The 16990-nt window shown below is 43.1% G+C and overlaps 10 protein-coding genes across 10 annotated transcripts; all 10 read left to right on the forward strand.

Moving 5' to 3' along the window:
• Positions 1–29: 29 nt before the first annotated feature.
• Positions 30–2564, forward strand: TM35_000025180 (uncharacterized protein; the record flags this gene model as incomplete). Its single annotated transcript, XM_029021836.1, has 1 exon — positions 30–2564. The coding sequence occupies one exon, from the start codon at positions 30–32 to the stop codon at positions 2562–2564; it is 2535 nt and encodes an 844-aa protein (XP_028887258.1).
• Positions 2565–2929: 365 nt separating this feature from the next.
• Positions 2930–4393, forward strand: TM35_000025190 (xylulokinase; the record flags this gene model as incomplete). The annotated part of the gene is made up of 1 exon (XM_029021837.1): positions 2930–4393. The coding sequence occupies one exon, from the start codon at positions 2930–2932 to the stop codon at positions 4391–4393; it is 1464 nt and encodes a 487-aa protein (XP_028887259.1).
• A 757-nt stretch (positions 4394–5150) lies between these two features.
• On the forward strand, positions 5151–6629 carry TM35_000025200 (eukaryotic translation initiation factor 3 subunit L; the record flags this gene model as incomplete). The annotated part of the gene is made up of 1 exon (XM_029021838.1): positions 5151–6629. One exon carries the CDS (start codon positions 5151–5153, stop codon positions 6627–6629), a length of 1479 nt encoding a protein of 492 aa, XP_028887260.1.
• Positions 6630–7021: 392 nt separating this feature from the next.
• Positions 7022–7717, forward strand: TM35_000025210 (uncharacterized protein; the record flags this gene model as incomplete). Its single annotated transcript, XM_029021839.1, has 1 exon — positions 7022–7717. The coding sequence occupies one exon, from the start codon at positions 7022–7024 to the stop codon at positions 7715–7717; it is 696 nt and encodes a 231-aa protein (XP_028887261.1).
• A 420-nt stretch (positions 7718–8137) lies between these two features.
• Positions 8138–8467, forward strand: TM35_000025220 (putative peptidyl-prolyl cis-trans isomerase; the record flags this gene model as incomplete). The annotated part of the gene is made up of 1 exon (XM_029021840.1): positions 8138–8467. One exon carries the CDS (start codon positions 8138–8140, stop codon positions 8465–8467), a length of 330 nt encoding a protein of 109 aa, XP_028887262.1.
• Positions 8468–8674: 207 nt separating this feature from the next.
• Positions 8675–9457, forward strand: TM35_000025230 (dolicholphosphate-mannose synthase; the record flags this gene model as incomplete). Its single annotated transcript, XM_029021841.1, has 1 exon — positions 8675–9457. The coding sequence occupies one exon, from the start codon at positions 8675–8677 to the stop codon at positions 9455–9457; it is 783 nt and encodes a 260-aa protein (XP_028887263.1).
• Positions 9458–9834: 377 nt separating this feature from the next.
• On the forward strand, positions 9835–11202 carry TM35_000025240 (putative SET domain protein; the record flags this gene model as incomplete). The annotated part of the gene is made up of 1 exon (XM_029021842.1): positions 9835–11202. The coding sequence occupies one exon, from the start codon at positions 9835–9837 to the stop codon at positions 11200–11202; it is 1368 nt and encodes a 455-aa protein (XP_028887264.1).
• Positions 11203–11997: 795 nt separating this feature from the next.
• On the forward strand, positions 11998–12657 carry TM35_000025250 (mitochondrial inner membrane signal peptidase; the record flags this gene model as incomplete). The annotated part of the gene is made up of 1 exon (XM_029021843.1): positions 11998–12657. One exon carries the CDS (start codon positions 11998–12000, stop codon positions 12655–12657), a length of 660 nt encoding a protein of 219 aa, XP_028887265.1.
• Positions 12658–12874: 217 nt separating this feature from the next.
• On the forward strand, positions 12875–14008 carry TM35_000025260 (uncharacterized protein; the record flags this gene model as incomplete). The annotated part of the gene is made up of 1 exon (XM_029021844.1): positions 12875–14008. The coding sequence occupies one exon, from the start codon at positions 12875–12877 to the stop codon at positions 14006–14008; it is 1134 nt and encodes a 377-aa protein (XP_028887266.1).
• Positions 14009–14240: 232 nt separating this feature from the next.
• TM35_000025270 (elongation factor 2) lies at positions 14241–16781 on the forward strand (the record flags this gene model as incomplete). Its single annotated transcript, XM_029021845.1, has 1 exon — positions 14241–16781. The coding sequence occupies one exon, from the start codon at positions 14241–14243 to the stop codon at positions 16779–16781; it is 2541 nt and encodes an 846-aa protein (XP_028887267.1).
• Between the last annotated feature and the right edge of the window lie 209 nt (positions 16782–16990).

The raw sequence follows: 16990 nt of genomic DNA on the forward strand, positions 1-16990 counted from the left end.
TGTGAGAAATATTGACCCAAAAGTAAATAATGAGTACACGACAAAACAATGGGACGAGTTCAATCAACGGTCTCTTGGAAGAAGGAATCGGGAGTATTGATTTGGGCTGTAATTTTACACCACGTCGCCTTACAGAAGCTGGAGAAACGGATGTTATGACTCGGGAAACATTGGAGTTGCTAGAGCGGATGCGAGTGGATTTGAATCAAATGAAGAGTTCTGTTGACCTTCGTGAACAAACTGAACGGACTCTTTCAGTTAGAGCTGCACGCCATTTGATTTTATCACTGAAAAAATCTGATCTAAATTCACAAGATATGGATCCTGTTTCGTGTCGTCGTCAACCTCGTGGTAATTTTTATTTTGTTCCCATGGCGACAGCTCCACTAACGAGTTTTTCATTCTTTGGTAGTAGTGTTAATAGTAATGAGGGAGTTGTTGCACAACAGCAACTCATCGAACATGTGCCTAGACAACAGTTAACTGATACTGATAAACCAATCGAACAGCCTCCATGGAATGCTTCCACAAGTTTCCAGAAAGTTGAAAAGACATCAACAACAAGAGAGGTACAAAGAAAGATGTCTCCTGATATTGAATCTGTGCGGAATCAACGAAGAGGATCTTCCAAGGTACCAGTTTTATTACCAACCCGTGAAAGAACAACCAATTCTCCTGTTTTGACAACTACCTCTCCTGTTTTGAATTGTAATCCTCCTGAATCTGCCATTTTTCAGAAGGAAGTTATGGAGGATAAATTCAAGACAATGGATAATCTTTTATTATCTGATGAGGTACAGATTCGTGATTATTTAAGACGTTTAAATATAGTAGGTTGTGAACCAACAGAATTTCAGGAGAGGATAGATGATGATGTACTAAATGGTATCGCACTCCGTCGACTGGTGTCCCTTGTACTTAGTACTAGGGGAAATAAAGAAATCTTCACTAATAGTACTACTACTACTACTACTACTACTACTACTACTACTACTACTACTACAGTTCCATTAAAAGCTAAAAATATCGAAGATGTTCGGCAGAATTATGTGGTAGCTCTTAATGCACTGGGAAATGCTGAAAAGTTATTTTCACTTTGTATTCCACGAGAATGTCGTCTCATACGTCCGGAGAGCGTTATCGTAAGAGGTGACTCAAGTTCACTTTTTTTACTACTACGTACAATTATAAATTCATGCTTACCAACAAATTATATACATATTTGGAGATCTCCTTCTTTCTCATGGCAGCCGGATCTTTATGCAGAGAGTTACACCCCTGATAAAATGCGTACTCTTGAGTTGGCAGTGTGTGGTTTCTTATATTCACAGGATGTTCTTGCCGATCCTATAGCTCACCAACTTCCTCCTGATGATGCGGTTGTCCCAAGTGCTCTTAATGCGCCTTTTTTACCACCCCATAGAAAGCAATGGTGTTTTAGAAAAGAGGAATTTCCCTCTCTGTTTATTCCTTCCGTGTTTCCTTTTCTTACAAATGGTACAGTGTTGTGTGATATCGTGGAAAAGATTACCGGTAAGCGACTCACTGTACACAGGAATCCAAGGGTGAAGTCAAACTGTATTGAAAATATTCAAGCAGCATTTATAGAATTGCAGAAGTACTGTCCATCAAGAATGAGTTTTTTCTTTATTAATGATCCTCAAAATGTTTTCTATGGTGACCGAAGGTACATATTATTATTGTTAGAGGATATTATGAGGTTAGCAAATGGCGCTGCTCCCAGACGGCGTGCCCCTTGCCGCACAGATGTACCGTACTTGGGACCGAGACATTTATCCCATGTATCTCGTCCCGCCATTTCTGATTTACCCGAAGAAAAGTTAATCTTGACAGCGTTTGATGAGCCAATAAAGCCTCCCAGTTCCTTCTTGACCAGTTGCCCCAAGAGGGATCCTGGTGATAATGTTGGCGGTAATAACAACAACAATAATAATGGTGGTAGTGGTGGTACACGTTCAACAACTCCTGAGCGAACGGTTTCGCGTTGTGTTATTGCCTCACCACTCTCAAGCGGCGGCACTGTAAAATTATCATCGGCCCGTCCTGAAAGGCCTTCCTCTTCATCTTTAGCTTTGCCATGTGAAGCAAATCACGAGACATATGTGAGTGGGTTTCCATTCACAATATTTAATAACTCAGTATATACGGAATCAGACATTGAGGCAATAAAGAAATGGCTTATTGCTGTACTTGGTCCTGATTTTCATTACACTTCTGCGGATACTTCTTTTTCATTCTCGTGTAAAAATCTTCATATACACGAGCGATGCTTTCTCTTTTCCGATGGTGTAATTTTAGCACACCTCATACGAACCTTAGAATGCCGGCGTTGTACAGAGCTTGAGTCGATTGAAGTGCACGCGAAGGCTCCTGCAGCAAAACGACGTAACATCCGAAAGTGTGTTTCTTTTCTGCAAAAAGAAAAACGGGTTTTGCTCGATATACCGCTACTTGACGAGATACTTCTTTCCGGTGATAGCCGTGGTGTGTTATACGTGATCAACTGCCTCAAGTACACGTATCGTTTCGCAGTAAAAGTATAGACGTGAAGAAAAAAGTAAGAAACAAAAAAAGATAAACATATACACCTGTGTATATGTTTCTCTTTGTCTATGTGAGCTTTAATGTGTTCACAGATGTCTGGTTTTTTGTTCTTTTTTTTTTTCACACTTGTAAGATAGAAGTAACCAAGTAGTAAATCATTTTCCTTTTTCTTTTTGAGGGAACGTGTAATTATTTATTTATTTATTTATTTATTTATTTTGTTTTACTTTCTTGCTCTTTTTGTTTTGTCTTGTATTTGTTTCACATTCCACCTTCGTGGTGATATCACTATTTCTTATATTACCAAAGGAACAAAAAAGAAAAAAAAAAATAGCAACACATAACAAGTTTTAAGACAAATATCATGTACGCTGGCATTGATCTCGGCACTTCTGGTGTAAAGGTGGCACTCATATCTACAGATGGCTCTGTTATAGATACTGCCACAGCGCCTCTAAGTGTCTCACGACCCAAGCCGCTTTGGAATGAACAGGACCCTGCAGATTGGTGGGAAGCTACAAATAAAGCGATGGATATTCTCAAATCTAAACATGATATGAAGAAGGTTCGTGCAGTGGGACTCTCTGGTCAAATGCATGGGGCCACACTTCTCGACAAGGATGGGAAGGTCCTTCGCCCCTGCATTCTTTGGTGTGATGGACGATGTGGCAAACAATGCCGTGAACTTGAAAAGATGGTCCCACACTCTCGAAAGACAACAGGAAATCTTATGATGCCAGGATTTACAGCAGGCAAATTACTATGGGTAAAACAGAATGAACCTGATGTATTTAAGAAGGTAGATATGGTTCTTCTACCCAAAGATTATTTGCGATACCTCATGACAGGCGATTTTGCTTCGGAGATGTCTGACTCTTCTGGAACAATGTGGATGGATACGGCAAAACGTGACTGGTGTGATGATTTATTACACGCATGTGGACTCTCAAGGCGAAACATGCCCAAACTTTACGAGGGTACTGATATTACCGGCCGCTTAAAACCATGCGTTGCCCAGAAATGGGGGATGAAAGAAGTTCCGGTGGTGGGAGGAGGTGGTGACAATGCAGCAGGAGCTGTTGGAGCTGGTCTATACAAACCTGGTCAAGCGATGCTATCTCTTGGAACTTCTGGTGTTTATTTTATTGTATCTGATAAGTTCCGTTATAATGTAAAGGAAGCTGTACACAGTTTCTGTCATGCGATCCCTAATTCATGGCACTTGATGTCAGTGATTCTCAGCGCGGCGTCTTGCCTTGACTGGGCTGCCCGCATGACTGGTTGTGAGAGTGTGAAGAAGTTTGTCTCGGAGGCGGAGCGAGCAGAAGGGTTTGACGAAGCCCCCGTCTGGTTTCTTCCGTATCTCGCCGGCGAGCGCACGCCCCACAACAATCCACACGCGAAGGGAGTCTTCTTTGGACTGACGGCGCGGCACGGGCGACCGGCGGTGGCCCGCGCGGTTCTCGAGGGCGTTAGTTTCGCCCTCGCAGCCGGCATTGACGCCGTTGATCGTTGCGGTCTGCAGCCGACGAGCATCACTCTCATCGGCGGCGGTACCCGCAGTCGCTTCTGGCGCCAGATGCTCGCAGACGTGACGGGCAGGCCGATGGATTACTGCAGCGGCGCGGAGGTCGGGCCCGCACTCGGAGCTGCACGTCTCGCACAGGTGGCCATCGAACAACGCCCGCTTGGGGAACTTCTTCCACGCCTCCCGCTCGTCCACACACACCAACCTGACGCTCAGCAGCACAAGATCTACCAGCAACGAAGGAGGGTCTATGAGGAGCTCTACAAATCTCTGGAGCCCCTTATGTCGGCCAAACTCTGATAAGAAAAAAAGTTTTTCTTGTGACCTTATCATGCGTCGTAGAATGTAGCCATTCAAAAAAAAAGAATGGATTTTTTTTTTTTTAATTATTATTATCATTTTTTTTTTTTTGCTTTTCTTCTAATCATAAAACGAAAAGGAAACAGATGCCATGGTAAGGTAAATGTTATTTTCTTGTTTTATCCTTCCCTAATTTACGAATCAAGTGATATTGTTTTTCATAAGTATGTAGAAGGAAAAGAAAGAGAAAGTATCATCGTAGAAAAAAAAAAAAAAAGAAAAAAAAGAAAACGAGTATTACGAAAACGATTGGAAGAGAATTGTTTCCCTTTATTTATTTATTTATTTATTTATTTATTTTGAAAATAGGATGTTGAAGGGAAAAAAAGAGAACGAAAAGGGGTTAGTTAGAAAGGAAAAGCGCACTTCACGTGTCTTTACTCAGAATACAAGTATAAATGTACATCTGTTTTAACGGTTTTGTGGGTCATTATATCTTTCTCGGGTTTCTTTTGTTGGTATTATTATTATTATTATTATTATTATTATTATTATTATTATTATTATTATTATTATTATTATTATTTTTATTATTNTTATTATTATTATTATTATTATTAATGTTAATATTATTGGTGTTTTTATTATTAGTGATTTTTATTGATTTTATTTTATTTCATTTTTCTTCTTCTATTTTTTCTTTTTAATATATTGGTTTATATTTGCGTGCAGAAAAGCAACGTAAAAAAAAAAAAAAATGGCAACCAATCCAGATATTGAGTCAGACATTCCCCATGAGGTGTACTCCTTCTTCAGGGCCTTGAATAAGGCAGTTGATTCATGGGATACAAACTTACTGCATGATATGTACGAGAACCAGTTCCCAAGTTTTACACAGAATTTTTATGTTGCAGGCCCAGGTCAGTTCCGCCCATGGCCGTCGCTTCGTATTAAGGCAGTCTCTGATTGCTTTAAGAATCGCACAGCAGAACAGTTGTACTCCTTTTTGCGTTTCAAGCATCTTTTTACTGACCGAGCTGTGAAATTGAGCGACGCCAAATCTTCTTGGGAGACGTTCAGCAATCTCTTTACTGCTCTCCCATCAGGAAGCTGCGATGTTCCAAATTGGCTTCTCTGGGACATATTTGATGAATTTTTGTTTCAAATGACTGTGGTTTATCAGAAGCGTTTTGCAGGACGAGTTGAGTGGTCGGTGAGTGAAGCAGTACAAATGCTTCAGAGAGTCGTTGCTGAATCAGGTATTGAGGAAGCTATTCAAACGGAAAATCCTGATGAAATCACTAAACCTGGAGCGAAACACGCCCAATGGATGTGCGGATTTTTTGGAATTATTACCCTAGCCAAGATTGATGTGCTGCTAGGTGACTACAATGGCGCATTGAGTACTTTGGAAACGCTGGATATCTATGGTCGTGGAAGACAGGTTCTATTAACTATTGCCCCTGCAAACGTTTCACTCTTGTACCATGTGGGTTTCAGCTACCTTATGCTTCGACGCTACGCAGATGCCAGTCGTGTTTTCCGCCTAAGTCTATCTACAAAGGTTGGAAATCGCAAATTTTCAGAGAAAATGCAACTTGACTGTGCTTATATGCACGTTATTTCATGCATATTGGGTGGTATGCAGCCAGATAATTTAAGTTGGTTAATGGAACCACGAAAACTCTCAGCCTTTGAAGATGATAAGGAACTTCTTGCAGCTGGTGATGAGGAACGATTCCGTGAGGTATTTGATCGGTGTAGCCCAAAGTTCCTTGCTGTTCCACCCATAACTACTAGTGTGTACAAGGGAACTGAAGGTAAAGAGCTTCAGGCGCGTCTTTTCCGTCGAACCGTTAAACAACAAGAGGATATAATTAAACTGCGCGGTTACCTTGGCGTTTACCAGACAACCACCACTGAACTTGTGAAGACTATTCTAGATGTGGATGATGGATTTGTGCCATTGTTTGCCATGAAGCTACGTTCACGTCAGCTTGTACATGATGGTGTTTCAGCAGATCTGTTGTCAGGTACTTTTGCTGTTCGTGCAGCTCTTGACTGTACTGTTAAAGGTGAAAACATCAATGTTGTTCAGAAGTCTTCGTATCGTACGACTGAATCTAAGTACTGGATGCGAATTAATAATTTGCGCCGTCGGTACAGGCACTTCGAAAACCAGAGGCAAGAAAGACAAGAGAGACGTCAGGCGCAACATGTTTCGAATGTTAATTGAGATGCTCTCTCTCACTCTCTCTTTTTTTCTTTCGTCTTTTTTCTGCCTCATCTTAAAGAGCCAGTTGCATAAGCGGCTTGAATCTTCGTAATAAATAAAAAAAAAATAGACAAGGAAAGGATTTATATTACATTTATGTGAGTGTCGCTGTTTTTTTTTTTCGGCTGACAACTTATTTCTGACAGAACCTTTTCGTTTCGTTTTCTTGTCTTTCACTCTTTGATGTTCTCTCTGCATATTTTTTTTTTTTTTTCTATTTTCTTTTTTACTTTTGTTTATGCCTCCTTCGATTTTTCTGTTTTTTAATGATCTCTGTGCTTTTTCTTTTCTTTTTTTTTTGTCCTTTTTTTTTTTGTTTTAGTTGTCCTCTTCACTAGGGTTGTGAGACATATATGTTTTTAGGTGAAGATGATGATCTACCTGAACCCACTCCCTATGACACTAGATTTTCGCAAGAGGCACGTTTACTGCGATTAGAGAAGGAGATGGCCTTGTTGAAGAAGCAGTGGTGTGGGTGTCGAGGTGGACCGTCGCAATCCCTGGAGCGATACAGTGATGTTAACCCCACAGAAATATCTGAAAAAAAGGTAGAGAGATCGTGTTCTCCTGATTCTGGTCTTGGTACGTCATTGGAGTGTCGTAGCGATAATGGGCAAGTGGATAAAGTGCAGTACGAACTACGACAAATCGTTCCACATCTCTCACCAGAATTTATTTGTTCTGAACGTGATGCAGTGTTGCTTCTTTCTGTTATACGCTCTGGTTCTACATCAAGGGGAACAGAATCGTGGGGGGAACGCGTTGCAGTATTAGAGTCTGAGCGACGCACACTACAGAACAAACTTGATAGAAAACATCAGGAGTGTGAAGAGCTTAAAGATGCTGTGGCAGACCTGAAGCAGAAACTTCGATCGACGCAGCAGCAAGCACAGGCGTCATCTTCCTTGTTGTCACAGAAGCGCGAGGAGGTACGCAAACAGCTTCTTCTTGAGGAGTCAAGAACGCAGAAACTTCAGGTGCGTAACGGAAAACTGGAGATGGAGATTGATCGACTGAAAGACATGTTGCATTCTCATATGCGAAAGTAGAAAAGTGAGTATTTAATACATGGAAGCAAAAAAAAAAAAAAAGTAAATTTCTCAGTATCTTTCAAAATTGGGCATCTGCTAAACTTGTTCTTGTGGCAATGCTCATGGGAAGAAAAAGCAAAACTTTTGTTTTATTTTACCCGGTAGAGATTACAGTGTAAATGAATATCGGGCTATTGCTCTACTAATGGGGTAAATGTTTCCAAGTTCTTTTCATAAGAAAAATTTATACTGTTCTCTTTTTTTTTTGTTTATTTTTGTTGTTACACATCTAAGAAAAAAATGTTTCTCTTTTTTTTTTTATTCTGTTTTTTTGTTAATTATTATTTTTTTTTTTTTATGATTGATTTATTGGTGTCGCTTTTTCGTATATACATATATTTTTTTTAAAGTGTTACTGAGCATAAAAATCATCTAAACATGGGAGTTGAGCGTAAAGTGCTTCTTGAAGGCAACGGTGTGAAACCGAAGAAGGGTGACGAAGTGACGGTGCACTGTACTGGTTACATCGCCGAGGGCAGGAAAAAGTTCTGGTCAACGCTAGATGACAATAAGGAGTTCTCATTCCGTGTAGGACTTGGACAAGTGATTCGCGGTTGGGACGAGGGAGTATTACAGATGTCAATTGGCGAGAAGGCAGAGCTGACTCTTTCTGGTGACTACGCGTATGGAGAACGAGGATTTCCCGCATGGGGTATTAAACCGAACGCCGCTTTAATTTTTGAAATTCATCTTTTAAAGATCAACTAGGAGTGGTAAATAAAGCTTAGATACTTCTTTAACAATAGTAGAGGCATCTACTACTTTTGGTATACAGTATTATATATATATATGCCTTTGTATGTAGGTGTGTACCTTTGTTGAAATCCCCCTTTTTTTCTTCTTTTTTTCTGTTCAATTTGTTTTCTGTTGACAATCCAGCTGTGGGTGAAGGCAAGAGTTGAACCGGATTGATTAATGTCTGTTAAGTATTCTATAGTGGTTCCTACATACAAGGAGTGCGGGAATATTGAGCCGCTCACGCGGCAGGTCTTCGCCGCGCTGCGGGATGCTGGCTTTGCGGCGGACACCGTTGAGATGCTCATCGTGGACGACAACTCGCAGGACGGCTCTGTCGAGGCGGTAGAGTCGCTGCGACGCGAGGGCTACCCCGTGAGCATCGCCGTCCGCACAACCGAGCGGGGGCTCAGCAGTGCCGTCATCCACGGCCTCTCCGCCGCCCGGGGGACGCTTCTCCTCGTGATGGACGCCGACCTCCAACACCCGCCCGCCGACGCCCCGCGTCTCCTCCGCGCCCTCGAGCGTCCGACCGTCGAGTTCGTCTGCGGCACGCGCTACGGCGCCGGTGTCGTCGTCGACCGCGACTGGCCGCTCCACAGAAGAATCATCTCGTGGGGCGCACGACTCCTGGCACGCCCACTTACCCCACTCAGTGACCCAATGTCAGGATTCTTCGCCATTCGCAAGGATGTCTTTCAGCGTGGCGCAGACGCTTTGAATCCCATTGGCTACAAAATTGCCCTGGAACTCTTTGTAAAGTGCCGGGTAAAGAAGTATGATGAGGTCGGGTTCAATTTTTCTACACGAACAATAGGGGAAAGCAAATTGACGGGAAAAGTAATATTACATTATTTAAAGCACTTACAGGCGTTATACGTCTATTCATATGGTTTCTGGATCGTGATTGCAGTAGTCGTCCTGCTTTTCGCTCTTCTTCGATCCGTAAAATACATGCTTTAACCCATGTTTTTGGTCAAAGCAAATGTGCGAAACAAAAGAAAAGGGAAAAAAAAACGAAACAATGGAAAAATAAAATATTGAAGGGAAGACAGCAAAAAAAGAAAACGATGACCTTATACAAGTAAAAGAAAAAAAAAAAAAAAGAAGCGACCTCATGGCCATATGAACCTCTTACATGTTTGTGTATAGTCTCTTCTTTGGGGCGAGAAACATAGAGTGAGAATGAAGTAGGAAATTTTGAATGACACCGTTATTATTATTTTCTCCATTTTTCTATATCTTTCTTCTTCTTTTTTCCTCTCTCTCTCTCTTTGTTTTCCTTTTCTTTATGGTTAATTTTTTTTTTTCGTTATTGTTCTTTTTGCGGAAGTACACCTATGAGTAAGGGAGACGTCGTGGCGGTATTTTGTAACGAGGAACATGAGGAAGAGGTGATGTCGAGACTCAACGTCTTGGAAGGGTTCCCATACAGGATGTTTTCACTACGTAATGGCCCGTCTATGTACCTTGCCGTGCGATCCTTCTTTGCTTCTCGCGAGATGTATCGATGTGCATTGAACCTTTGTACTGGTTCTACCGAAGACGAACGTTCTGGTAGTCCTGTGGTTTTGGCTTCTCTTTTTGAACATTGTGGGGTCACATACGCTGGTTGTCGCTATGATTTGCTGAAACAACCATTAGATATTCTTTTTATGATATGTTTTTATGCTGGAATGCCGTTGCCTAGATTCTCTGTTATAAGGACAGGTGCGGATATTGAACTATTTGATCTACAGTTTCCTGTTAGGTTGCGTAATGCTGACCCTCTTCAAGGTACCTTTGACTGCGTTTTAGAGAAGGAGTCAACATTGCATGAGGTATTAAAGGATGCTGTAAAGAACTACGGTAAGGTGGTGGTGTGGGAAGTGAGCGGAAAAAAATCTACCGAAATGGAAGTGTTGGTTTCAGGTGCCGGTTTTGTTGCTTTCACTCAGGAAAGTATACAAGATAATATATTAGTGCAACGTTTTACTCCTGCTATAGAAAAATATGCGGCATCTTTTGCAAAAGGTGTTTTGGATAAAAATGGATACGCTAAATTACTTTTTAATAAAAGCAGACATACAGATGATTTAGTCCTTGAAAGTGTAAATCTTGAATGTTCTTTGATTGATTTAAACTCGATTATTTTATCGCCTGCAGCTACCAAAGATTTTTTAGAGGAGTGCATTCGTGAGTGTGAACGAGGGTGCAAACCACCGGTTATTGAACTACGTTTTGGGGGATCGAACAAGGGTTACTTTCTTTGTGCTGCTAAGGAAATCAAAAAAGGAGAGTACGTTTTTGAGGATGAAGGGCGTAGTTTCTCTATTGTGACAAAACCTTTTGTTATGAAGCGGTGGGATGCTGAAAAAAAGGTTCTCTTCGCCGAGTATGCATGGCCTCTAGATGCTGATGGTCATGTGTATGCTATTTGGGAAAAAGATCCATGTAGGTGGCGACCCATTAATCATTCCTGTGATCCTAATTGTATATTTGATGAGGGACATTCATTAAATGTGGTCGCCGCCCGTGACATTAGTAAGGGAGATGAACTTACAATGGACTATTCTACTTTTTGTGATTATACAATGAAGCCCTTTTCATGTTTTTGTGGTTCAGTCTGTTGTCGTGGACTCATTATTCCTGATGAGACCTCATTAAAGAAGTATGGCACTCACACATGGCACCGACGACCACCTTTTCGTCCTTCAGAGAATTCTTGATGCCTCCCTCACATTTCAGTGTTGTACTGAGATGAAGTATTTTTCCTTTTATTCCATTTATAGGTGATTATATAATATATATATATATATATATATATATATATATATATATAGCGAGTGAGACAGAGATAGTGTTTTTTTTTTTTTTTTTGTTAATCTTTAGGTTTGTTCTTTTATTTCAATTCGGTGCAGGTGCCCTTTGTATATCGCTCTGGCAAGCTCTGTTGAGAGAAATAACATCTCTGGGTTCGCTTCTATTCATACTCTTGAGGTGATCTGAATAGTTGTCGATGTGTGTGTAGAGAAGAAGAGAAGGGGAAAAAAAAGGCTTCATTCATGGTCTGAGGAACTCTGTAAACAGGAGAATTAGATATTTCTTCCCGAGAAATATTATTGGGGTTTTATTTGTTTGAGTTGTTTTCTAGTTGTGAACCATTTTTCATTTTTTTTTTTTTGTTTTGTTCGCAGTACTCGGGATCATACTATGGTTGACGTTTTTCCTGTATTACCTTTTCTGCGTGTACCTTTATGTTTCCAGTATGGAATCCAAGACCAGTTCGGGTTAGTAGTGGTACTGGTGATTTTCTCCATGATGCTGTTGCAAAAAGATATAAAAGAAGAATAAAATTTTTTTTTCTTTTTTTGTTTTTTTTTTTTCCTTTCTTTTATGTTTTGTTGTTCTTTATTTCTCTTTTTCTTTTCATCTCTCTGGTTTAACAAGGGCAACTTAACATTTTACTGAGGCGCTGTAGTGCAGATATTAACTGAATTTCTGCTGTTAGCGTTATCAATAAAATGAGTTGGGGCTACCGTTTTTTCCGTTACGATTTGCCGTATGCCCTTTTAGGTGCATTTATTGGTTGGAACTGCGATGTATGTTGTTGTGTGCAAGGCCGTTCCATGTTCCCTACACTTGCACCAGGAGATTATGTTCTCTTCGCTCCTTACACTCTGCTTAGTCTTATGCAAAATTTTTCTATCCAGCCACTGGTAAAAGAAGGCGATGTTGTCGTTGTGCGCATATCACCCGAATTAACAGTTTGCAAGCGCGTGATGCGCCTCACCACCGACCGCAACGTTGCGCAAGAGTGGAACGACGATCAGTTCACAGAGATTGAACCGCAGTACATCCCTCCGTTTACATCTAACGTCACACAAGAACAAGAACAACAACAACATGAAGAAAATAAGGAATTCTTGGAGGAGCAACAACGAGAGGAATGGGAGGCTGCTGCACATCAGAGTCTCGCTGCCTACGCGCGGTCACGCGACTGGGATGAGTGCCTTGACCGCGTGGACCACCCGGCCGCGTGGATATGGCTTGAGGGTGACAACCCACCAGAGAGTTTTGACTCGCGCCACACTGGTGCTATGCCTCTTGAGTGTCTACGCGGACTCGTGTTAACAAAGTTGTGGCCGGTGCCTGCACTGTTGTCACCGCGTGTCGTTTCTTGAAATTCTATCGTAAGATGATTAGTGCAGCAGTAAGTACAACCACCAAAAGAGGAACTAGAGTGGGAGTGGGGAATAACAGGTTTGCGGTTAGTGCACACCTCGTTGGTTTTTTTTTTTTTTCTTTTTTTTCCCCTATTGTTGTCTTATTTCCATCAATGATGATTGACTGTGTTTAGGGTCTGTAGCGAACAGTCCTCTTCCTAGAGGCTCAGTTGAAATGGTTGACAATGCGATTTCCGATGATTTCGCTGTGGCCGGTGTAATGAAGGAAGTGTTGCGCGTCCTTCCATTCTGGAAGATCTTTGTAGAGCTACGCGAGGCGTACGGCAGGAAACCAACAGTGGTTTCCTGTGATGTGTCTATAAAGAGTCGTATGGAATGCTCACATTTTATAGGCGTTGATGTGCTATGGGTACAGTCGGAAATTGTTCTTGTAAATTGGCGAAGACCACCAAAAAGAAAAGGAGTTCCAAAAGACATTCCGAACCAATATGTCGAAATAAAAGTAAGTTTTGGGTCTATGCACTTTGTTCACCGAAATGCTCACCTTATCGGATATGACCAAAGTTACCATTTACAATCTGTCGTGCTTTTACAACGACCTGAACAACTGCAATGTATAGCGGGGAATATGGTTCATTTCGCCTTTCTTGTATACGGAATGCTTCAACTCACTCTCCGTAATCACTCCGTGGAAGCGCATGAAACTCTTCTGCCCCCTTCTACCTCAACAGTTCTAATCCTTGGAATGGGAGGAAATAGCATGGAGTGTGGACTACGTTATATTCTTGGTTCTCAAGCTCATATCTACGTTGCAGAGATTGAACCTTCAGTGGTACGCATCTGTAAGTCTTCTGGACAACTGAAAGAAAATACTGAAACTCATGTTCTTATTCAATCTGCAGAAGGTGCTCTGCAGAATTGTCCTGAAGAGTGTAGTTTTATCTTCATGGATGTATTTGAACCACTTAGTGGATGTATGATAAATTCCATGAATTTAATAGAAAAAGCTTTCCAACGTCTGGCAACGAATGGTATACTTGTCATTAATGAGCATAGTCTTCCCACTACCAAAGATATTTTACCTTTAATAGAATTATTCGGAGACGGTAACGTACAGTTTATCAATGTTCGCGGTTGGAATGAAAGTGTCATAACAGCAGTAAAACCTGGTGGGAAATTTGACGGACACGGAGTGCTCTGTTCAAAGAGGCTTGCATACGAAGTACTACATAGTTATGATAAACCATTTCCAGGATGGATGCCAAGAAACACTTTCATCGAACGATCTAAAATATTATACGCCAAAACTGAATCAAAAATACTTCATGCACGAGAATGGATATCCTAAACATATAAACCTAACACAATCAATATGGAACACAACACAGAAGGAAAAAAAAAATCCTACACATTGCTCTACCTTTCTCTTCCCCTTATTATTATCTTTTCTTATTTTTCGTTCTACCTTCCCTTTTTTTCACATTATTTTTTTTCTTTTCTCTTTCCTTTTCTCTGTTTTTTTTTTTTCCGTTGTAACTACGCTCTGGTGCAGAATCCGTGCTTACTAAAAGCTATTCAAGATGGTCAACTTCACTGTTGATGAGGTCCGTGCCCTCATGGACTACCCTGAGCAGATCCGTAACATGTCTGTGATTGCTCACGTGGACCATGGTAAGTCGACTCTGTCAGACTCACTCGTGGGTGCCGCTGGCATCATCAAGATGGAGGATGCTGGTGACAAGCGTATCATGGACACCCGTGCTGATGAAATTGCACGTGGTATCACCATTAAGTCAACTGCCATTTCCATGCATTACCATGTGCCACGCGAGATGATTAGCGAACTTGCTGACGACAAGCGTGACTTTCTGATCAATCTGATCGACTCACCCGGACACGTTGACTTCAGCTCTGAGGTGACGGCGGCACTCCGTGTGACTGACGGCGCTCTGGTGGTTGTTGATTGTGTGGAGGGTGTGTGCGTCCAGACGGAGACGGTGCTGCGTCAGGCACTGACGGAGCGTATTCGCCCCGTGGTCTTCATCAACAAGGTGGACCGTGCCATCCTGGAGCTGCAGTTGGATCCCGAAGAGGCCTACCAGGGCTTTGTGAAGACACTGCAGAACGTGAACGTCGTGATTGCGACATACAACGATCCTGCCATGGGCGATGTCCAGGTGTATCCTGAGAAGGGTACTGTTGCCATTGGTTCTGGTCTGCAGGCGTGGGCGTTCTCTGTCACGCGTTTTGCCAGGATGTACGCGTCGAAATTCGGCGTTGATGAGGCAAAGATGTGCGAGCGTCTTTGGGGCGATAACTTCTTTGATGCCAAGAATAAGAAGTGGATCAAGAGCGAAACCAACGCTGCTGGCGAACGTGTTCGCCGTGCATTCTGCCAGTTCTGCTTGGACCCCATTTACCAGATCTTCGATGCCGTGATGACTGAGAAGCAGGACAAGGTGGAAAAGATGCTTAAGTCGTTGAACATCAATCTGACGGCGGAGGAACGTGAGCAGGTGCCCAAGAAGCTGCTCAAGTCGATCATGATGAAGTTCCTGCCAGCTGCGGAGACGCTGCTGCAGATGATTGTGGCACACCTGCCCTCACCCAAGAAGGCTCAGAGCTACCGCGCGGAGATGCTCTACTCTGGCGAGGCCAACCCAGAAGACAAGTACTTTACTGGTATCAAGAACTGCAACCCCGAGGCACCGTTGATGCTGTACATCAGCAAGATGGTTCCCACAGCTGATCGCGGTCGCTTCTTTGCATTCGGTCGTATTTTCGCCGGTAAGGTGCGCAGTGGACAAAAGGTGCGCATCATGGGTAACAACTACATCTACGGTAAGAAGCAGGACCTGTACGAGGACAAGCCAGTGCAACGTACGGTGCTGATGATGGGTCGCTACCAGGAGGCGGTGGAGGACATGCCTTGTGGTAATGTGGTTGGTCTTGTGGGTGTTGACAAGTACATTGTGAAGTCTGCCACCATCACTGACGACGGTGAGACCCCACACCCTCTGCGTGACATGAAGTACTCTGTGTCACCCGTTGTGCGTGTTGCGGTGGAGGCGAAGAACCCCTCCGATCTGCCCAAGCTTGTTGAAGGTCTGAAGCGCCTTGCCAAGTCCGATCCACTTGTGGTGTGCTCAATTGAAGAGAGCGGTGAGCACATTGTTGCTGGCGCTGGTGAACTGCATCTTGAGATCTGTCTCAAGGACTTGCAGGAGGACTTCATGAACGGTGCCCCACTGAAGGTATCAGAGCCTGTCGTCTCTTTCCGCGAAACAGTGACAGATGTGTCGTCTATCCAGTGTCTGTCCAAGTCTGCCAACAAACATAACCGTTTGTTCTGCCGCGGTGCCCCACTGACGGAGGAGCTTTGCATTGAGATGGAAGATGGCCTGAACGCTGGTCCTGAGAGCGACCCGAAGACACGTGCCCGCTTCCTTGCGGACAATTTTGAGTGGGACGTTGCTGAGGCGCGTAAGATCTGGTGCTATGGCCCTGATAACCGCGGTCCCAACGTTGTTGTGGACGTGACGAAGGGTGTGCAAAACATGATGGAAATGAAGGACTCATTCGTTGCGGCGTGGCAATGGGCGACACGCGAGGGTGTTCTGTGTGATGAGAACATGCGTGGTGTGCGTATCAACGTGGAGGACGTGACGATGCACGCGGACGCTATCCACCGTGGTGGTGGTCAGATCATCCCTACCGCCCGCCGTGTGTACTATGCGTGCTGCCTTACTGCTTCACCCCGTCTCATGGAGCCTATGTTCCAGGTCGACATCCAAACTGTGGAGCACGCGATGGGAGGCATCTACGGTGTGCTGACACGCCGCCGTGGTGTGATCATCGGCGAGGAGAACCGCCCCGGTACACCCATCTACAACGTCAGGGCTTACCTTCCCGTTGCGGAGTCATTCGGTTTCACCGCCGATCTGCGTGCCGGCACTGGTGGTCAGGCGTTCCCGCAGTGCGTGTTTGACCACTGGCAGCAGTACCCTGGTGACCCACTGGAGCCGAAGTCGCAGGCCAACACATTGACCCTGAACGTGCGCCAGCGCAAGGGTCTGAAGCCCGATATTCCAGGCCTGGACACCTTCCTTGACAAGTTGTAGAGCATAGTAGTAGTGGTGGTGGTTGTGACACTCAATCGACAGGTGTAGGTTATAAGTGAATAAAAAAAGAGATAAAATTGCGCAGACCAAACATGCCATCACAGTTTAAAAGGAGGAAAAAGAAGAAAATACAAATAATGATCAGATGCTGCTGTAGGTCGAAGCATATCCATAAGTACAAGAAACTAACGTATATATATATATATATA

This window comes from Trypanosoma theileri, assembly GCF_002087225.1.
Source record: "Trypanosoma theileri isolate Edinburgh chromosome Unknown TM35_Tth_2_V1, whole genome shotgun sequence".
NCBI classification, from domain to species: Eukaryota; Euglenozoa; class Kinetoplastea; order Trypanosomatida; family Trypanosomatidae; genus Trypanosoma; species Trypanosoma theileri.